This window comes from Vigna radiata, unplaced genomic scaffold (genome assembly GCF_000741045.1).
Source record: "Vigna radiata var. radiata cultivar VC1973A unplaced genomic scaffold, Vradiata_ver6 scaffold_73, whole genome shotgun sequence".
Lineage (NCBI taxonomy): Eukaryota > Viridiplantae > Streptophyta > Magnoliopsida > Fabales > Fabaceae > Vigna > Vigna radiata.
In genome coordinates, this window is record NW_014542365.1 from 834,397 (window position 1) to 858,308 (window position 23,912).

Sequence of the window (23,912 nt, forward strand, 5' to 3'; positions counted from 1 at the left end):
GCTTTTATCGTTTAACTCATTCGATAACTGTTGTTTGTCTCTATTGATACGGGAACATGTAGTACTGTCATGAACTGGTGAGAAATTCCTTGATTAATGAAATACCACCTAAGGATAAGGAGGTAGGACGATCAATTTTTTTTGCTTCTGTTCGGTAATGCATTGCTAATTGCTAGGGGAGGCTAGGGATAACAAGCTGGTAATTAGTAATAGGCTCTTTTCTTCGAGGGATTGGGTTAAGGGTAGGCGACGAAAGTTTGCATAACAATTAGATAATCAAGCACATTAAACAAGAGAAGTAGATAAGAGGGAGCGAATTAGATGAAATTATCAACCCCCAACAACTCCATTCATCCATAGTCTTTTCGTCAATTGAATCAAATACATTACATGCTTATTTTCTGTCTTTGCATCCACAAAAACTAATCTTTTTTTTACAAGTCTTACGATTTTAATTCACACGAACGATAAGGCCTTTCGAGTCTCTTGGGAAGAACGATATTGGGCTTTACCGATTATATTACTTGAACGATCTGGTACACTTACCAATGAGTCAACACCATGAAAGGTCTTCCAAGAATTACTGGAATTCTTTCCTCGTCGTCCATGCCCATGATGATAAAATCAGCTAAAAATTCTAGTTGCTCCACTCGTACAACCACATTTTCCACCATGCCAAATGGTGTTTTAACTGAAGCATCCACCATTGTCACCGTAAGATTAGACGGTTTTAACATTAACCCTCCAATTTTCTTAAAAAAACACATGGGCATCATGTTAATACTAGATCCAGAATCTATCATTGCTTCTCTTATATCAACATCATTAATCATACATGCCAAATTCAAGCAACCTGGATCTTTTACTTTAAGCGGATAATTCTTCGGAGGTTGAATCTCAAATTCCTGCTCATCATCATCTTCAGCTAAATCTATCATATCTCCAAAATAAAATTTCATCCTTGCAGGAATCTGTTTAATAATTGAAGGCACAATAGTCATTTGATTATAAATTTCTCTTTTCTGCTAATTATGACTAACTCTTGCTTCCTCTTCTTCTTCCCCTTCACTGCTACTAATCTCAATGGCTTCTCTTTCCTCCTTTTCATCACTACTTTCAATCTCTATAACTTCCCTTTCAGCACTTCTTCTATCACTTATCACCACATCTTTGCATTCTTCCTTAGGGTTAACGTGTTAACCCTAAACTGGTTTTTTTCAGTGGTTTCTACTCTTTTCGATAGTTGTCCAATTTGCATCTCTAGTGATCTTAAAGTAGCTTGGTCACTTGCGCGATTGGACTCATAGACTTTCATGAATTTATCAAATCTTTCACTCATATCTTTAACAAACTCTGTCAGATGTGTAACCTACTGCCACATCGTTAAAGGTTGTTGTTGCTTGAAGCCTCCTGGTTGCCTTGATGGGTTATTCTGTTGTTGACCAATACTTGGATGATTCTTCCAACCCTGGCTAGGATTGCCTTGGGTGAAATTCCCTTATCTGTACTGGTATTGGTTCCCCATGTAGTTAGCTTCCTGCTACATCTCCTCAAGTATAGCACATTGACCATTAATATGGTCACCACCACAAAGATCACATAGCTATTGTGCTTGAGAAACATTGTGAAACTCCTTTGGAAGTTGTGAGAGGATCTTTGTTAATCTGTCTAGCTTTTGGGTCAAAAGATGATTTTGGGTTAGCATTGCATCATTTGCAGGTAAGTGCAAGACTCCTCTTTGTTGTGTTGGTGCGCCCCTTTCACTATATGCTTCTTGTCCGTTAGCTGCCATACTTTCTATCAAGTCATAGGCTTCATCCTCAGTCTTTTGTTTGATATCACCTCTAGTTGAGGCGTCCAACGTCCTTTTCGACTGCATGTTCAGTCCACTAAGGTAAGCAAGAACAATGGTTGTCTTGTCAAATCCGTGAACTGGTGTTTTCCTGAGTAGGCCTTTGAATCGCTCCCATGCTTGACTTAGAGTTTCTTCCATGCCTTGCTTAAATGATGAGATCTCCAGTTTTCCCTGAGTAACTTTAGACAGCGAAAAATATTTGTTGACAAACTTTGTAGCCAAAGCCTCCCATGTTGTAAATGTCCCTTCAGGGAAGGAATTGAGCCATGTCATAACATTGCCTTCCAATGAGAAAGGGAACAAGCTAAGCCTCACTCTATCATCTGATACACCTGCCATCTTCACTGTATTGCATATTTCACTAAACGCTGTCAAATGGTCATAGGGATTCGCATTTAACAGGCCATGAAACTGTTTATTTTGCACCAGGTGTATAAGCGCTAGATTCATCACCATGTTGGTTGTTTGATCCGTAGGCATGACTATGCTGTTAAAATGGAAAGGGCCAACCGCATTCGATTGGTCTGCAAGAGTGCGTCTTGGAGGAGTTCTTTCAGCCATCTCCTCTGTTCTTCTATCTGGTGAATGTGATAATAATTTGTCAGGGGAAGGAAACAAATCCCTAGATGGGCATCTGACTCTCCTTCTCCCCCTTGCCTCGCTTAAGCCTTCAAGAAGAGGTTGCGTATTTTTCTTGCTCCTAGTATGTCTGGGCTCTTGCTGCATGCACAAGAAACACAAACCCTAGTAGCACTTTTTTTATATAAAAAATAAAAAGATAAAAAAAAATATATACAATCAAGTCAAACTTAATCAGTTTACACTACTAGATAAGCTATACCACGAGTCCCCGGCAACGACGCCAAAAACTTGCTAAGCCACTGGCAAGTGTACCAGATCGTTATCAAGTAATATAATTGGTAAACCTAATATCTTTCTTCCCAAAGGACTCTTAGGCCTTACTTTTCATGTAAACAAATCGTGTAAGACTTGAGAAAAGAATTAATTTGGTGGTTATATGCAAAGAACAAAAATAAACATGCAAATGCAGTTGATTCAATTGGCTTTGAAAAACTATGGATGAATGGTGTTGTTGCACTAGTGCAAAAACGTTGTTTAACGTCACCCATTAGACGTCAGTTTCGTGAAAAACCGACGTCTATTACTGCACGGTGGCTATATTGTAAATATATTGGAAAACTAGACGTCAGTTTCGCTGTTAGGCGATGTCTATGACATCATAGACGTCGCACCTGCCAACTATCCGACGTCCAATTGCCTGAGGTATGTGATAAGACAGTCAATTCGACGTCGGCAAGAAAAAGGCAGTGACGTTCAAGTCACTGACAAGAAATCAAACATCAACCGGTTCAGCTTTAGACGTCGCATATACGTCGGATCCCCTGAAAACCCGACGTCGACTGGGCTACAATTAATGTTGTTCGCCTAATTCCCAGGCGCTTAGACGTTAGATAGTCAAATGACGACATCTAAGGCCTGTCTGGAAGGCGGGAAGACAAAAATTCTTTAATTTAGACGTCGGTTGGGAGGGGCACCGACGTGAACTACCCTGACAGGAAATCAAACGTCAATCTTTTCAGCTTCTTTGACGTAGAATAAACGTCGAATCCCCTGAAACACCGACGTCGTCGGTTTCTAGAGCAACCGACGCCCCATTTCATTTTAAATAGACTATAGACTCTTATCGCCATTCAGTTTCTGATTATGTCTTCATCTCTTCTCCTTTTTCTCTGCTTTTCCTCTTCTTTTACTCGCTTGCGCACCTCTACTTTTTATCTCTTGCGGCATTGCATTGTGGTTTCTCATAACGTCATTGTCTTTATCCTCTTCTTTCTCTCTCTTGCATCCGAGGAGCGTGGTTTTTTTTTTATGCTTTACCGTTTAAACTTTCTTTAGTTTTTTATCGATTATCTTGTCGTTCAACTAATTAAAATTTGACTTTCTTTGTGTTGTGTTTTAGTGCAGTTTTGATCCTTTCTTTGGGTAACACAGTGTAACATTCTCCCTTTGCTGGTTTCCTCACAAGAAGAGTGGCGATATTTTGAGTTTTCTATGGCTTCTCGACTCAAAATGGAACTTGGGTCCTTGTCTAGTTCTCGTGTCACCGTAATTGTTTTCTTTTACAATTGAATAATGGGAAGTAGTCATGGACCCAGGTTCGGTATTGGGTTGAAATGTCATAGAAGATTCAAAAGCCACAAGCTTTTTTTGTGGGGAAAATAGCTAGAGGAGAGTGTTGCACTATGCTATCGAAAGTCTGGATCAAAACTGCACTAAAACACAACGCCTTTGTTAGACGTCGGTTAGTGCATGGTCCGACATCTATAAGGAACATAGATGTTGGTTAGTGTCATTTACAACTTCTATATATTCATGTTGACGTCGGTTTAAACCTAGGTGGACGTCTATATAGAGTAATTAGACGTCGGTGTGAGTATAAGCAGACGTCTATATAGACGTCGGTCGATATCGTTAACTGACGTCTATATAGACGTCAGTTCGGAGGATTTGCGACGTCCCATAGACGTCACCCGTATAGACGTTGGTTGTGAAAGTGAGGTTAAAAGCCCAAATTAACCGACGTTAAATAGCGTTTCTGCACTAGTGTTGGGGTTTACAATTTCATCTTATCCACTCTCATATATCTACTCTTCTTATTTACTTCACTTATTTATCTAATTATCATGCAAACTTTCTAGTCTACCCTTAACCCAATCCCTTGGTGAAAAGAGCCTATTATTAATTACCGGCTTGCTATCCCTAGCCTCCCCTAGTAACCAATAATGGAATGCGATCGGAAGCAAATACAATTGACTGTCCTACCCCTATCCCTAGGCGGTATTAGCATAATCAAGGAATTTGTCTCCAGTTCATGACATTATCGTACGTCCCCATATCGATAAAGACAAACAGCCTTTAATGAATGAGTTAAACAATAAAAGCATTAAAGTACAAATGAGAACCCAACAATTGATAAATAAATATATGACAAGCATATGAAATAAATTAGAATTTAAATATATGAGAGTTTCAAAAGATTACATTGTTCCCCAACAACAAAGGATTTAGTTCACCATAATCATGATGAACTAGATGAATTGAATGGAAAGAATGAAAAGATAAACCCTATATTTGGTAGGTTGGAGCTCCCACATCCAAAATCCTCCTCCAAGGGGTGAAAAGAGTGTTGTGTCGTCTTCCTCTGCCAAAAGATTCCCCTTCTAATTCGTACTGAGGCTATATATAAGCCCAAAAAGATAATAGAAAGATTACAGAATCTAACTAATAAAAACAGACAACCGCCCAGGCGCCTAAGTGCACCGCTCAGTGGTTTGCCTTTTGCCGCTTTGAACCGCTCAACGGTTAGTTTTGCCGCTGAGCGGTTTCCCTCTAATCGCTCTGAGCGCTCAGCGGACCATTCTAGCGCTCAGCGCCTCACTTGACCCTTCTTTTCATCATTTTTCTCCTTCTTTCATGGGTCTAAGTCCACTTTACTTCACTTCCATCTTTAATTCATCTAAAAACCTTGCAAAATAATGTAAATCAAGCATAATATCGCTAAAACCAACTTTTAACTCTCACAAGACACAACTAAGTGTTTTACTTGATTTAAAGCTCATTCTAAGCCATAAAGGGTGTGTTTTACTATCAAATTTAAGCATGAAAATAACGATTTTTAGACCGTTATCAATTCTCCGCATCGAGAGGTCTTCTTTGTGCAACTCCTTCATCACCTGCTTCAGCTTCGCCAATGCCTCCTCTTTCCTCTCCGCCTCCGCATCTGTTTTCGTCTTTGTCGCGTTCAGCTGATCCGACAGCTTCGCCGACCTCTCCTCCTTCTCTGCATGGCTAGCCACCAAGCTAAAGTCACCAAGGTTTCCTTCTTCGTCGCCACGCTGACGATAACGGTAGCTGGAGGTCTCGCCGCAACTGAAGCCATCGAAGATCAAGCGGCGGATCACACGGAAGTTTGGAAGAAAACACAAAAAATAATGTGCAGAAGATGCAAGGAAGGAGACGAGCCAGTGAGGGAGGGAGAAAAGCCGAAAAAATTGACTGCGTGTCAGAAACAAATGATGTGGCACACTACTGTTAGCCACTTCAACTGGTTTTTAACGTCGTTAGCTTTAGAGGATGAAAAATTATGGTTTCCTTAAGTAGAAGGATCAAAATGTAGCTTAATTTGAAAGAGAGACTAAAAACAAATTCGCTTGATAGTTTAGGGACTAAAAACATATTTAACCCTGATAAAAATATAAATAAATGTATAAATAAAATTAACATTTAATTTAATGAATGAAATCTAATAATAATAATAATAAACTTTACTTCTTTTAACATATGGAGAGTCGTTATGACAAGATATAAGGAAAATAAGTTTTTTAATTACTTATTTTACTAGTTTAAAATAATAATAATAATAATAATAATAATAATAATAATAATAATAATAATAATAATAATAATGAATTGAGAAAATATTTAATGTGATATTAATAATTATTTACAAGTGTTTATTTTTTCAGGGGTAACTGATAAAAAAATATCTAAGAATTTAGAAAATAGAGTATTAGAGTTAATAAGTATTTTAAAATAATGAGATCGATTGTTTAAATATAAAATAATTTAATAATATAAATAGAATTTTATAAACACGTCTCATTATCTAAAACGTTGATCATCTCTCTAAAACTTATTCTCTAAGTTTAATCTCCATTCTTTCTAAGATTTCTAACTCCTGAATCATCTCTTTGACGATAAGAATGTATCTAGGTGATCACTCTAGTGAGCTCTTCTCCTTCACTCGATCAGTTTTCCACATAAAGTAAGTCAATTTTTACTCGTTTTTCTCTTTCTATTTAGTTTAATATGCATGCAAATATATTGAACACATGTTGAACACTCACTTCGAAGGCGAGGGAGGCATTTCCATTTACCAAAGCAATATGTACAAGCGCATGAAGGAAGGATGACGTGTACATTACAAGAGTCGTGCATTAAGAACTCCCTACACCTAATATGGTCTGAAATGACAATGATTTGTATATTCAACTTTTTTTTAATGAGGTTGACAATAAAAGATCATTGTAGATTTTGTATATGTAAATGGAATGCAATAATTATTGGCAATGTTAATATATATGTAGATATTACCATTCATCATTCTTATTGACTAATACATTACTCATAAATGTCATTTCAACTCTTAGTTGTCATCATTGGTGTCTGAAATATTTTGAGTGTAAAGCTATTGTCCAAAGTGATTATGATGGAAGAATGGCTCCGAGAAATAGACTGTAGGTGTGACGCAAATCCTTGAAGTTTCTTCCAGAGAGAAGAAGATGCAACAGAAATGTAGAATAATCTCTAGATCGAGAGAGAAGGAACTCAAAAATCCAAAACCTAGACCGAATGAACCCTAGAAAGCGAGAGACTCTCAAAATGAACCGATTAATCGGTTCAAAACAAAGATTAAATGGTGAAAAGGTGTTTAATCGGTCCAAAGGCCAAAAACAATCGGTAGAAATGGACAAAGATGATGAACGAAGGTTTTAATCGGTGAGATGGCAGAGAAAGGCCAAAAACGATCGGTCAAAGGTGACGAAATGGCGATGAGAAGATGAATCTAAGAAGGAGAAACAATTTACCAATGGAGGGATGTAGATCTGAGGTGGAAGACGAAGCTCGGTGCTCTAGTGGCAGAAACACTAGCAGAGAAGGTTTCTTTGAAGTGGATAATGTGAGAGAATGATTCTGAGACGCGAGAATACAAGTGGAGCGTCTGATGCGTTTGAGGAAAATGACTGACATGTACGACGCTGACGCAAGAAGCAGAGGCGTGGCTTCTGATGAGTGGTGCAGCGTGGATATGAGAGAGAAACACGTTGAGGATAATGGAAAATGAAATAATGAGGTGTGCTTGGAAGGTGGCTAAAGGAGGTCTCTTGGACTCTTTAGCCTGACTTTCAAGATAGAATTATTTTCTGATTTAGAAAACCAAATTCTCATTAATCTCAAAAGTGAGGAATACAAGTGAGGAACTGGGTATTTATAGTGACCCATGCTCCTTGCAAGCTAAACTACACGTACAATGAAATGTAAAAATATGACTAAGAGGACTGTGTCAGGAAGGATTCCAGCAGATTACAATTGATGATTGTGATAATTTATGCAATTAATTATTCGAGTAATTGATCATCCGTCAATTTTTTGAGATGAATGACTAAGTTTATTCATCATTTTTGGTGTTTAGTGCATGAAAAACATCTTACTCTATTGCAATATGGAGAAAACAGGCTCATATAGGTGTTTGAACCAAGGTAGGTGAAGTCCATGACCATTTTTGTCCAAGTCATGCCCTGGTAATCAGTTACAGGGTCCTTATAATCAATTACCAGGGGCTAATTGCTGGTTTGTACAAAATGTTGAACATGACTCCCCAATTGGGAGAACTTGACACCCTAGGGTGATTTTTTTCCTTTTGTTACATGGATGGCTAATGTTGGTCATTATTGGTGGTGTATAGTGCATTAAAACAAAGTTTGACCCATTCAATTGTGGAAGAAAAGGCTCATATAAGTGTTTGAGCCAAGATAAGTGAAGTCCATGACCATTTTTGTCCAAGTCATGCCCTGGTAATCGATTACAGGATTCCTGTAATCGATTACCAAGGGCTGATTGCAGGTTTGTACAAAAAGTTGAACATGACTCCTCAACTGGGAGAACTTGACTTCCCTAGGGTGATTTTTTGTGTCTCTTTGAGTGATTTTTTTCCTTTTGTTTCATGGATGACTCACGTTGGTCATCATGGGTGGTGTTTAGTGCATCAAAACACAATTTGACCCACTCAATTATGGAGGAAGAAGCCCATATTGGTGTTTGAACCAAGGTAGGTAAAATCCATGACCATTTTTGCCCAAGTCATGCCAATTGATGCACAATTTAGTGGGGTAAAATGTGTTTTGATATACTAGACACCACCAATGATGGGGATCAAGGGTCATCCATGCCAAAAAAAATGAAAAAAAAATCACCTAAAGGGACACAAAAAATGACCCTAAGGAGTCAAGTTCTCCTAGTTGGGGAATCACGTTCAACGTTTTGTACAAACCAGTTGTTAGCCCCTGATAATCGATTATAGAGTCCTTGTAATTGATTACCAGGGGCTGGTTGATGGTTTGTACAAAAAGTTGAACATGACTTCCCAACTAGGAGAACATGACTCCCTAGGGTCATTTTTTGTCCCTTTGGGTGATTTGTTCTTCAATTTTTGGCATGGATGATCCATATTCCTCATCATTGATGGTGTTTAATGCATCAAAAAACATTTTCTCCACTCATTTGTGAAGAAAAAGCCCATATAAGTGTTTGAGCCAAGGTAAGTGAAGTCCATGACCACTTTTGCCCAAGTCATGCCCTGGTAATCGATTATAGGATCCCTGTAATCAATTACCAGGGGTTGATTGTTGGTTTGTACAAAAATTAATACGTGACTTCCCAATTGGGTGAAACTTAACTCCCCAAGATCATTTTTTGTGTACCTATGGGTGATTTTTTTTAATTTTTTTTTTGCATGAATGACTCATGTTGTTCATCATTGATGGTATCTAGTGCATAACCCTTTAATTCATGGTTCTACCAACCTTGAGACTATGACAACCCCTTTTCTCATCGAACAAAGTCCAAACCTTCGAGAAAGAAGACACCTTTACTCATTGATGGAGAGCGCGAGAAAGGCGGAATACGAAAACAACAGTGGACCAACATCGGAGGAGGTGACTTTTTTTGGTAGCAATTGATGAGAAAGGAAGGGGAAATATCGAGAGGTAGAGAATGGGAAAATGACACCACAAAAATGAAAACAAAGAGAGGAAGAATGGTAAAATGGCAGCAGAGAAGACCAAGAACGTACTTCACTAGTGGAAAAACGTTGTTTAACGTCACCACATCGATGTTGGTTGTTTGGTCCACTGACGTAACACGATGACCAGTGGCAACTTTGTAATTAAGTGGGGCAACTAGATGTCGGGGCCAGACATAACCGATGAGTGAAGAACTATAGACGTCGGGGCCCTTAAACAAAAACGTCCAAAGGTCTGCCAGGTAGGTGAAGAGTCGATATATAGACGTCGGGTAAGAACAACACGACGCTTAAAGTCTAGTTTACACGTCAACATTACAACCACCGACGTCTAAAGGTCTCAGAGGTTGGTGAACAGTCGCGAGTTAACGTCGGGTGGCACTCACAGACGTCTATAACCTGACAGGTAGTTGAGTGTCATTAATGGTTTGAGACATAGATGTCTGTGCCCCCTCCTAACGGACGTCTACAGCTTGACAGTTAGGTGAAACTGTAATAATTATTCTGCAATCTAGACGTTGGCTACCTGGTATCCGACGTTTATGTCCAATTAGACGCCAGGTGCGCATAGACCTGACGTCTATAATCCGTACCAATATTAATATTTAAATCATAAAGACGTCAAATTAGTGAGTGGACCGACGTCTATAACATTATAGACGTCGGGCGCGATAGCTAACCGACGTCTATAGTAACATAAACTTCAGAACGCGAACCCGCGAGTAGTTACCACTATTCATCGTCTTCTTCGTCGAGAGATTTTCTCCGCCGCGCCATTAGAGGTTCGTTTTATGTGTTTTTGACCATTTAAATTTAGTCTTGCTCCGATTGAATTAGTCTTTGATGAAAAATCTTTCATTTGAACCGATTATAATTACATTTCTTTGCGTTTTGTTGTAGTTTCAAACGTCTTGTTGGGTTGCGTTTTGGACTATTTTTGGACTTCTTTTCTGACCTATAATTGGGCGTGCACTACTTCATTTGCCAAAATTGGTTATATATAATATGCTAAAAAGGTTAGCTTGTTTGTTGAAAACTTAATTTGTATGGATATTATTGGCTTTTGTGTATGATGTTGGCATTGTGAATTTACATTTTATTGGTTTTTTTTTATATGATTTCATATTGACTTTTAGGTATGCATGTGTTTGTAGATTGTTAGTATATGCATGTGATTAAGTTTAGTTGTGTTATTATAATTGGCATGCATTAGTATCAAATCAATGAGTGAAACTTAGTTCCCATTTGAAATTTAACACAAACGATTAATCTTTTAATCTTTTTTATTAAATTTCATAAATTTGCTATAACATGTATGTTGGAGTTTATGCATAAGACTGATGAAATTTCGGTTCATTATTTGTGTTGTTATCCGGATGCATATTTGGTTGTGGTCATTCTTGTGACTACTCTCATTTCGTGTATTTCGGAGACCAATGTGAAATGCTACCGAAATTTTATCAAATTTATGATGCAGACTTCTTTGCACATGTCTTAGCAATTTATGAAAAATATTTTTACTGAATGGGTAGGGCCTAACCTTGTGAGAGTTAATAATTTTATACTAATGAACTATGTTACGAACATAGTATGGATCGAAGCTGGATGAATGCACGTCGCATCTCTGAAGAATATGAGAAGGGTGTTTCGGTGTTCTTGCAATATGTTAAAGAAAATGCAAAGTCTGTGAACATGACAACTTTTTGTCCTTGTGTTCATTGTCTTAATCAAATACGACAAGACTTAGGCAATTTGCATGATCATTTATTCATGTTCGGCATAACGAGAACGTATACTGTTTGGACTTGGCATGGAGAAGTACTGGACCAGCCTATGACGTCACGAGGAACAAATTATGTGGAAGAATGGATGAGTGATCATTTAGAGGACATGATACGTGATGTTGGTGAAGATAACTTTAGAAGAGCTAATTTGTACGATTCTTTTATCAATGATTTAGAGCAACTGTTGTACCCAGGCTGCACGAACTTTACACATTTGTCTGCAACTTTGAAGTTTTTTAGTTTAAAAGCAAGGAACGGGTGGACCGATAAAAGTTTCACGGAGTTGTTGGAGTTGCTGAAGGAGATGCTTCCAGAAAATAATACTCTTCCTATTCGAAATTACGAGGCCAAAAAAGTTTTATGTCCAATGGGTCTTGAATATCAGAAGATACATGTTTGCTCCAATGATTATGTTTTGTACATCAAGGAGTTTGCTTCGCTAAAGTATTGTCCAACATGTGGTTTAAGCCGTTTTAAAAATAAATCTGACAAAAACACTGGTGAAGAAGGTAATGATGGTGCACCTGGTAAGGTCATGTGGTATTTGCCAATAATACCTAGGTTCAAACATATGTTCTCTGTTAAGGAGGATGCAAAAAACCTTAAATGGCACGTTTTAGGAAGAAAGTGCGATAATCTTCTTCGACACCCAACAGATTCACCATAGTGGAAGAAGATCGATGAAACATTTCCAAAATTTGGTGCAGATCCAAAAAACTTAAGACTTGCACTTGCAACTGATGGTATGAATCCGTACGGGAACTTAAGTAGCAAACACAGTTCATGGCCAATTATATTGATGATATACAATCTTTCTCCTTTGTTGTGCATGAAGAGAAAATATGTCATGTTGTCCATGATGATATCTGGTCCTAAACAACCTGACAATGACATTGATGTTTACTCGAAACCTTTAATTAATGATTTGAAATTGTTGTGGGAAGAAGGTGTCGAAGTATTTGATTCAGATGTTGAAGAGAATTTCCGTTTGCGTGCAATGTTGTTTTGCACTATAAATGATTTCCCAACCTATGGAAACTTGAGCGGTTATAGTGTCAAAGGACATTTTGCATGTCCGGTTTGTGAAGAAAACACTAGTTACCTTCAATTGAAGCATGGTCAGAAGACGGTTTATACAAGACATCGGAAATTCCTTCCTCGCAATCACCCTTATCGTAGATTGAAAAAAGCATTCAATGGAAGTGCTGAGGATGAGGTTGTGTGCAGACCCCAAAATGGTGAAGAGGTGTACAACGAAGTCAAAAACATTGACATTGTATTAAGAAAACATCGCAAAAGTACATCTGCAACTTAATGTTAGACATTGTATATTGATGTGATGCACGTACAAAAAAATGTTTGTGAAAGTGTCATCGGAACTTTATTAAACGTGAAAGGGAAAACCAAAGATGGAATAAAAGCAAGACAAGATTTGGCTGAAATGGGAATACGAACAGAATTACATCCACAGAGAATAGGAAGACGCACCTATTTGCCCCCAACCTGTCATACTTCTTCTAAAAAAGAAAAACAAAGTTTTTGTAACTCTTTAAGAAGTTTGAAGGTTCCACAAGGTTATTCTTCTAATATTAGTAACCTTGTTTTTATGCAAGAGCTAAAGTTAGTTGGTTTAAAGTCTCATGATTGTCATATATTGATGCAACAATTGTTACCGGTTGTTATTCGAGGCATATTACCTCCTTCTGTTAGGGTATTCTAACACGTTTGTGTTTGTTCTTTAATGCCATTGTGCCATATGCCAGTATATATCACATTCAATGATGTATCAGAGATCATTGCGGGAGACAAGATGTTGAATATTTCCATTATTCAACTCTGGTGCGTGTAAGATAGTTAATTTTCTCTACCATAATATTATAATTTAGATGCCTACTTTGTAACAAGTTAACTTTGTTGTTATAGGTACATGGACACAGTCATTGTAGACCAAGGTTGGGCTTCCGTTTACGGATTTGTTGAACCTCAGACCATTCAACGTTGTGGAAACACAATTGAAACAAAACAAAATTATTTGCAAACATGGATGACTGAGTCAAATAGAGACATATACCTTGTGCCATACATTGATGGGTATGTGTTGTTTTATGTAAAAGGTAATTAAATTTTACTTAATTAGTTTACTAACTATTTATGATGTTCCAAAGAGGGCGCATTGGCAGCTGTTGGTCCTCATTCCCAAAAAAATTACAGTTGTATTCTTCTGTTTGCTACAAAGGAAGATGAAAAATGACTTGAAAACCATGCTTCAAGGGTAAGTGTTTTGCCAAAAATGACTTTTAAATTCATGTCGACCTTAATTTTTTATGATTTGATACTTATATTAATATTACTTTGTGTTTTAATGTAAATAGAGTAATGGGTAAATCTCGAGGTCAGCTAAATCAAGTCCTGTATCCAAAGGTTTGGTGCATTTATAGTTTTAATTCATTTACTATGTTATTCAATGATCTTAATTCTTGACTATATTTAGTTTGTCATTTTAGTGTAACAGAAAACTAGATTCATGGGAATGTGGGTACTATGTGATGTCTTCGATTAAGACCATCATTCAAGCTGGCATTACAGATAACTGGAATGAGGTAATAATCATGCTTACTTTGAAAACATCACAAATCAATTAATACTTTTGAAAACATATATCAAACCATAATCAATATTTCTTAATTATGCAGCGCTTCAACAATTTATCTCCTTTACCTGAAGACAACATAAAGCAGCTAAGGTAGGAGTGGACAACTTATCTTCTACAAAAGTGGAACTAGCAAGACTAACATTACTTAGGTTTAGTTTAAGTTTATAATTTCATATTTTTGATCTTTGATTGATTGAATTATATCTATTTATAGCTCAAACTCAAATATTTATTATATAATTTTTCTGGGAAAATTTTCTGATTTTCAGGTGTGGTTTTATTCGAAAAATAAAATATTTTTTTTAAAAAAAAATACCCAGTAGACGTCGGTTAATGCACAAATCGATGTCCAATAAGTTACAGTGGACAACACATTCCAGAACGTATAGATGTCTCTTTCGTTGACGCCAGACGTCTATGTTAACATCTATTGTATCTGAGACCAACGTCTACTTAGACGTCATCTGTGTACACAACCGACGTCTATATAGACGTCTGTGTTATTCTAACCGATGTGTAGTTAACGTCACCCGAATAAACGTTGGTTCGATAAGTGACGTCAAAAGGCCAAAATACCGACGTTAAACAGTGTTTTTTCACTAGTGCTTGGGGCCAAGTTTGTCGGCGATGAGGGAAAATGGCGGCAGAGAAGAGTGAGAGAGAGACATCAATGAGAAAGAGACTTGTAATAAGGAGAGCTTTCAAGTTTTGAGAGGAAGAAGGTGAACCTCCTTTTCCAAATGGTATTTTAGAAATCGCAAAAGAAATTTGCTTCTCAAAATACTCTATGTAAGATTTCATTTCTTAAAATATTATTTGAAATGAAGTAATCAAAAGTCATCACTTGACTTTATAAAGAAGTTAACAAAAATAAATTGTTAAAGAAAGATTTTCCTTTTCACCTAATACTTAATGCAATGTTCGCTTGAACAAATTTTACTGTTCAGAGTCGAATGAGAACGATGAAATGAAGTGAAAGTCGTGTTCGTTTCCCATGATATGAGACGATGAAATTGAAGGGATTTGAGAGATACAGGAATTTCCAAATCTTTGTTGAAGTATGAAGATTTGCGGTGATTTCAGTTAAAATGTCATATTTGTCCTCTTCATTTGTGAAATAACATTTATAAAATAACACGTAGAAGAAGAACGAAGAAAGAATGAAGAACGATGGATGGGTGAACACGATGGAGGGGATTATTCCCGCCATCGCGCAATACGCCGAGAGCGCGACCGAGGTGTCACCGGTGATTTGGCTGACGAGCACCGTCATGTCGAGATCCTTGAAGCTTCTGGTGGGGCTGATTCCGCAGTGCTTCACCCACAAATCATTCATTCTAGCACACTCTTTGTGTCGCTCTACTTCCTCTACGACGTCGTTTTTTATTCCCTCGCCAGGATCGGGTGCTTCTACCTGCTAAACCACAGGAATCCATCACAGCTGGTGAACTCCATCGCCGAGGACGCCACTGGAGTGTTCCAGGTGCTGCATGCAAATCAAACAGAATCATCAAAGTCAACTCTAACAATGAACAAATCAAACCTTCTCTTACTAGTTTTTGGGTGCTTCAAGGAGAATCTCTTGGAAGAAAAGGCATAACTGTTTGCTGCTAAAGTTGCATGAAATGCACAAGCCATTATCGGGGTCTGAAATTGAAATTCAAACCAAAATGGTCTCAAGAGAAAAACAAGAACAACAAAATGGTTTTTAGAAATTTAGGATTCAAAGAGGATCTTGGAGTTATGGTAGAGAATTTTGTGTGTTGAGGATTGGTGTTTCGTGGTTAAGTTAGGATATGCCATGTGTGGACACAAAAAAGTGCTTGTGTTGTGCCGTTGGGAAAATATCTTATGGAAATCGTTACAACTCATGGACACATGTTAAACAATTAGTTAAAAAGTTTCTTTTAAGTAATTTGTATTTCAACAAAAGTAATTCATAGTTGTTTATTGTAAGATAAAATGTATACTTTTAATTAAAAATGATTTGTTTTAATATTTTTTTAGTCAAAATCAATTCAAGTTGTTTTTAAAATTATAAAATCTTATCTCTTTACAAAACAAATTGATAATTCTTCCCTTGATTTTTTTCTAAGAAAACTTAATTCATGAAAACCAAAATACAAATTCACACCTTCAATCACTATATATTTAAAAATAAATTCATTTTACTAAATTATAATTTTTTAATTTTTAAAAATTAATTTTAATAATTATTTACAATTTTGATCTTTTTATAAAGATTTTTACAAATAAATATAACATTAATAAATAACATTTTATATTACTTTAATAACTAGAGACATTTTGGTCATTTTTTATTTTTACCAATTAAACTAATTTTTTCAATCTCTCACATCAATCAAATTCAACATAAATTCTCACACACTTTACTTTCAAATCTAATCTTAATTACCCACAAATCTATATAAAAAAACAACAACAAAAATTACCTTCAAATCCAGTCAAATTTATTCAAATCATCTCTTCCAAATCATCTTCCCACGTAAATTCAAAACAACAAAACATAAAAAAGAGGTTATTGCTTTGTACATCCTGATAATTAATAAGTGTAATATTCAACTACTCTTTATCCGTGCAACACATTATTTAATTGAGGTCGGCGCATGCTATTGCTGCATAAAAAAAATAGGAGAGAGAACGCTGCAAATGAGAAAGAAAACATGAAAAAAAAACTGGAAAACTTTTTACGTCATATATTTTGGAAAGTTTTTTTTTTTAAAATATTTTTCATAATATTTCGAAAAACCTTGTTCGGAAAGATATTATATGTATTTTGAAAAACTTGTTTTAAAAAATTTATTTTGAAAATATGGTTCTGAAAAACTTGTTTGAAAAGTCTTGTTTTGAAAATTCTGTTATGAAGATCTCATTCCAAAAATTTCAGAAAGTTTGTTCTGGAAAATTTCCAAAACATATAATCCAACAATCACTTTTATAGAAGGTAAAGTGGTCATTTCAAAATTTGATGGAATGCGTAAAGAAATTGTAGAAGTGCAGAAAGTAAAAGCCGTCAAAGGATTGGTCTTGGGTTGATCCATCCAATTGAGCTTTTTTGTTGCTAAATGTTTTGATTAATTGTTGTTATATATTATTTTATTATAAACAATATTTGTAATTACTTCGTTATTTTAGTCTACATCTACCCATTTATTTTTTAAAAAGCACTTGTACTAAAATAATTTAGCAAAATAGTGTTATTGTAATTGTGATGTTACAATTACTAGGAAGAGGGAGGCCTTTTGTATCTCTACATTTACAAGATACAGTTAGTTAACATAAGCTTTAAGCAAATGGCTGAAATCTGAGTGTTATACAGTTTCTCTCATTCTTCTTCTCCCTATTTTAGATAAACAATAAGAACAAGGTACTTTCACTCTGCCGTATCAGACAAATGGCCGAACCTTAGGGATATATTACACGCATGTCACCTTTTACAAGGGCCGGTTTGAACCCTGCATTCGAGTCCAAATAAAATAATAGATTTTCAAACTACTCCAAAGGTGTCACACTTCAAACAGATTGTACATAATATCTTTCTCATATTGTTTCACCATTCTTTACTTATTTTTTCTGAAATGTTCTACTTGGTGACGAGAATTAAATCTATAAGTGGTGTTATGCTGAGGCAGTGACATTCCATACTAATAATTTGTGTCAAAACCACCTGCAACCATTGTGAACAATTTGTTGAATAGCATGTTATATGTTTCTCTTGTTCTATTTCAATGAAATTTCAAGTGTTGCTTCTCCTGCTTTCCATCACCCTTTGTCTTGGATCTTCTCAAACTTCTGTTTATGATTGTGTCCTTGATATTCAATCTTCTTCAGCCTTGGTTAGTTCGAACTGTGACAATTGTGGAGGGTTTATCAATGGCTTTTGTGGACCATATTTTGGTGATTACCTTTATGCCTTGGGGGTGAGGGCAAACCAAACTGGAAATATATTCTTGAATACCTCAGAGCAAAAAAACTGTATGGCATCAATAGAAGCTTTTGACAAAAAATTTACTTGTTCTGGAATGGAGAAGCTAACAAGTGGAACTGGTGGTTGCTCTGATTACACCATCACAGATGTTGTTAATCAGCTTGGGGATAGCCTTAGGAGATTGGAGGAAGAATGCATGCCTTTGAGCACATATGGTAGGCCAAATGAAACTTGTACTAAATGTTTGAAAACATGGGAGGATATCAGTGCAAAACCAGACACTACAAGAGGATCAGAGTTAGCAAATATCAGTTCTTATCTTTGTAGGTTTGCTGTGCTCGTCTCACTAACAAGCAGAAGAATTTATGATAAGGAATCAATTCTAGAAGTTTATAAATGCCTTGGAGAACATGCCCTTTCTGGAGGTGAGATCTAAAACTAGAGTTACTTTACTTTTTTATTTTGATTAGCACCAACAACAGTTGTTAGTATACTTTCTACTTTCAATCAACCGGTTTTACTTCTTAGAGCTTGTTAGTTTCGAACTTTTATTCATGAAAAATCATTCTTGAAAATAATCTGAGTGATTTTGCAATTGGCATTGTCAATGAATTAGGATTAGCTTCAGCTAATGAAGAAGTCAAGGCTAGGGACAATACTTATATCAACTCAGGTACGTGTATATATGCAGGTGATTCATGATGATTTTGTCAAACAATACCTGACTATTTTGTTGAAAAACATAATGGCAACAGGTCTCTGGATTGCCTTTGGCATAATAGGAGTTACAGTATTGGTGTTTCTTGTCGCTCTAGCATTATTTGTCACAAGAATGAGAAGTGTTCCATCAGTACAACATGGTACTCAATACAATAAAGGCTTTTGTTCATTTTTATGGTCATGAACCGTCTATTTCTCTTTCTGACGTAACACCATCTATTATCCAGAGTCTGATTCACCTTCACTGAAGATAACTTTGAAGGATGTTTATGCAGCAACAGACAATCTCAGTGCTTCAAATTTCATAGGCCAAGGCATAGCCGGTAAGATTATAACTTAACTTCTGGAATTGTATTTTCTATTCATCAAAATTTCACTTAGATTACCTCCAATTTATCCAAGCAATGCTAAACTAAATCATGGAAGAAAAAAGAAGCTTCATATTTAAAATGAGATAGCATGAAGTACATTCAAAATGGGAAAGATATAAACTGAAATGCAATTTTTAACTTTTCCTTTGGATGACTCAAGGAAAAGTGTACAAAGGTGTACTCTCCAACAATCAATCTGTTGCAGTGAAGCATATCACCAATGAATGTTACATTGAGACATTTGTCAGAGAAGTGAGAAGCCTTTCTCATGTTAGACATCACAACTTAGTAGCTTTGCTGGGATACTGTGAAAGTGAAGCTGAATGTTTTCTAGTGTATGAGTTATGCCACAATGGAAACCTCTCAGAATGGCTATTCGGTATGCCTTCTTCCCTTCTCTTTTATTCATTCAAAATTTCCTAAGCTTTTTTCATTATAAAAGTTCTTGAACACAAAACAGGAAATGGTAAAGTTCTTTCATGGATTCAAAGACTAGAAATTGCCATTGATAGTGCAAGAGGCCTTGAGTTTCTCCACACCTACCCAAATGGCTGCATCGTTCACCGTGATATAAAGGTATACATATACACATAATATCTTTCTTATCTTTCTAGTACTCATCTCATTCACTAAACTGAGGCTCTTTCACGATGTGTTGTCAGCCATCAAACATTCTTATTGATACTAACTTCCAAGCAAAGCTTTCAGACTTTGGATTGTCCAGGGTTATGGACTTGGGTCAATCCTATGTGAGCTCAGAAGTAAGAGGAACATTTGGTTATATTGATCCTGAATATAGGGCAAATCACCATGTAAAAGCCTCAGGAGATGTCTACAGCTTTGGAATAATGTTGTTGCAACTTCTATCAGGACAAAGGATCCTCAACATTGATTTCGAGAGACCAATGTCTCTGGGTAAAATGGTGGGTAATTATATTCTAAGAGCTTAAGGGTGCATATTTTCTTGATGATGAGATTCCAAACCTATACTTAAGTCTTAGTCTTGTTCAAAGTCTAAGTTTTATTTTATAGTTTAAACCCTTTTTTGGTCCCTAAGTTAAGTTTTGATGTTCAGTTTAGTCTCCGCTTTTAAAAATGTCAACCTTTAGTTCCTATGATATGAAAAATGTATCAAATAAGTCCTCATGACAGCACTTAATGAACAACAAATCACAAGTTTTCATACCTAGGTATCCAATATTTTGTGATTTGTTAATGGAAGATTATTAACAACAAATCATTTAATGAAAAACTTGTGATTTGTTAACGGATAGGATTGATTTGATACATTTTTCATATCATAAGGACTAAAGGTTAACATTTTTAAAAGTGAAGACTAAACTGAACATCAGAACTTAACTTAAAGACAAAAGAGGGTTTAAACCTATTTTATACAAAGATGAGAAAATTGAGCATCTTAGAAGGAAGAAAGCCTTCAAACTCATGATTACCAGCTAACACTTCTGAATTGCTTTTCAGGCCAGAGATGTTGTTAGAGGTGGTGATATTTCAGAATTTGCTGATCCTAAACTCGAAGGAAAGTACTCAGTTGAAGCATTTGACATCGTACTAAAGCTAGCTTTGTCTTGCATAGGGCTCAAGCGCCAAAGGCCTTCTATAGGTCAAGTGTTATATAGCTTACAAAAGACACTAGATATTTCTTTATAATGTAAAATGTCCTCAAGAGTTTATACATAAGGGAAAAACTCACGTTAAAAAGGGTAACAAATTCAACTATTTTATAAGCATTGACATCATACTAAAGCTAGCTTTGACTTGTATTATTCGATCAGTAGAAAAACCACTGAATGACTCATTTCAAGCAAAAATATTTTGTATCCTGAAGATTATAAAGAGGAATATGGTCAAATATTACTTTGAATTACAAGGCAACATATGTTCTATTTGATAACTACAGAGAAATGAATTGAACTCATGCTATGTTACGCAACATAGTCAACAATTTCTCTTGTTTTAGCATGGATAATGTTTTTAAAATATATTATATTTTCTGGTAAGTATAAAACCACGTGATCTCTTGCTCATTCATTTGAAAGTTTTCGGTGTTGTATTATAGATTGCAGTCTTAGTACGTATGGGAGGCATGGTGACATTGTGTGATCATATCAAGATGTTTTCAGTTTGTAAAGTGTGACATACAAAAACTACTAGATTGAAATAAGGAAAATTGGAAATTTTGTGATTAGTATAATATCATTGTATTTGTGTAAGTTTTATTTTACGTATTAAGATATTATTATTTACTTTAACATTAAAATATCTTTAAGTATTTCTTTCTTATTTAGCAAGGTAATTAATTTGATTTGGTTTAATCATGACATATTTATGTTTAAGAGGCCTTTGAAACTATAATTTGTTTGACATGAGATTTTGACTTCACCTATCTACACAATGTGTCTAAGTTGCCTTTTGCAAGCATAAACACATCAGTATATTAAAAAGTTTTCATATTAATTATTTTGGATTGTGTTTCAATTATAGAACGAAACATATTTAGAGGTAAAAAAGGATAAATTTTTTACTTTGATTATAAATCAAAGCATAAAGGTTTTCATTATACTTTAGTTGTCCTGAAGAATGAAATCATAAATTAACAAAAAATAAAATAAAAAATGTTGATTTGGTTTTGGTTTTCATATTAATTAAAGTTTAAACTCTTTTTTATTTTAAAAAATGTTTAATTTTAAGGGTATCAAGTTTTGATTATTTTTTCAGTCGAAGTAATAACCTTAAAATTAAATAATATTTTTAATTAGTTAGACTTCAATTATTGTTAACCTAATATCTTTAAAGTTAAATAATATTTTAAATCATATTAGATATAGACTTCGATTATTATCAAAATTGAAACCTAATATCCTAAAAATTAAATAATATTTTAAATAAGAAAGACTATTATTAAGTTTCGGTTATCATCATAATCGAAGCGTAACACTTTCTTTATTTTTTATTTTGGATATAGTTTAATATAGTTTAATATAGTTTTTTTTTAAATAACTTTTTTGTTTTTTTTCTTCCTATACATTAAACCTTCAAAAAATACTATAAAATAAATACATAAATAATACATTATATTTATCATACCTAAAATAAGTTAGAATACTATTGTACAACAATATATTATTACAACAAGTAAATGTGTTAAATACTATTGTATTTTGTATTATATATTTTGCAGAAACTATCTTATTATACTCTACACAAAAAAATAATTTCAATTAGTATATAAAAAGACTAAGTTACAAAGTATTTGATTAAATGCAATGATTACAATTTTCCAACTAGTTGCAATACAATCATAGACCACAGTTGTCATCTATTGCATTACATAGTATTACATTCATAAGAGCTAGTTTATTTATTACATTACACACTACAATATATCAGCACATAAAATTTATGTTTACATAAAACTCCCACCAAGTCTACGTATCACTTCTTCAATCGTGTTTGCAAACACTAACGCTCCTTATACGATTTAAATCAATCTTGACGCCAATGGTACACAAAGTTACACCTATTTTTAATTTCAATAATTACACTCGTTCATCTCCTACGCATTCCCTTTTTATGCAACATGATGAATAAAACATCATGATTATTTTCATTTATGTTAATGATATCGTTCCAATTGGCAATCATGATGCAAAGATACAATGCATTATTGACCTTGTCCATTCAATATTTGAATCAAAAAGCTCAAAGATTTAAACATTTCCTTTGCCTCGAGGATGCTCAGAAATTCAACCAGTATACATCTTTGTTGAAACATGTATATGCTATATTTTCTTCACAAAATTAGAATGTTTGATAGTTCTCTTATTCCAACACCTATGGTTCCAAAGTACTCTTGCAACATTACTGCTCAACTTCTTGACGAAGTCGTTACTACTTCCTATCGACGTCTCATTGTTAACATTCTGGCAAGTGTACCAGATCGTATCAAGTAATAATAAATGGTAAGTTCAAGTATCGTTTTTCCAAGAGACTCAAGGCACTAAATTGTTGTGCTTTTGCTTAACCAATCAAGACTATAAGAACAAAATTTTTGGGATTTTCTGAATTTAAAGTACGAAAAAATAAACATGAATGCAATTTGATCAATTGAGGTTAAACACAAAACTGGATGGAGGATGTTGATAATATGAGATGGATTTGTTATTGAGGTTAGATTTCACCTAATCACTCTCATGCATATAAGAATTCCTCTTCTTCATTAATGTTAATGTCACTCTCTAAAACACTTAATACCACTGTCACCGGTAAGAAAGTTTATCCTTAACTACGAGTTCATACGATTCCTAGCATCCCTAATAATTAATTCTGAAGCACAGGAGTGTGAGCAACCAATCCTCATATTACCACATATTCCTATGTATAGGCAATACTACCTTTGGGAGAATTTCCCCAGTTCTAGATTTCCCTGTATGTCCCCATATCGATAAAATCAAGGATCATACCGCCGAATGAGTTAAACGATGTATGCATTAAGCAAAGAGGAAAACTCTAACAATTAATGAAGTAAGCATATATCAATAAAAAGAATTGATTCAAATACAAGAGAGTTTAGAGGTTAAATTTTTCCCCAACAACAAATAAGATTAGTTCCCCATTGTCATGGAGAAACTAGGTGAATGGAATGAAAGAATGAAGATAGAAATCCTAAAAAGGAGAAAA

At 35.1% G+C, this 23,912-nt stretch overlaps 1 protein-coding gene across 1 annotated transcript; it reads left to right on the top strand.

Moving 5' to 3' along the window:
- Window positions 1-18,759: 18,759 nt before the first annotated feature.
- LOC106779883 (probable receptor-like protein kinase At5g18500) lies at window positions 18,760-20,907 on the top strand. The gene is made up of 7 exons (XM_022776773.1): window positions 18,760-18,796; window positions 18,879-18,983; window positions 19,071-19,166; window positions 19,375-19,593; window positions 19,675-19,790; window positions 19,877-20,137; window positions 20,694-20,907. Exons 2-7 carry the CDS (start codon window positions 18,956-18,958, stop codon window positions 20,880-20,882), a joined length of 909 nt encoding a protein of 302 aa, XP_022632494.1. The 5' UTR covers window positions 18,760-18,796; window positions 18,879-18,955; the 3' UTR covers window positions 20,883-20,907.
- Window positions 20,908-23,912: the final 3,005 nt, after the last annotated feature.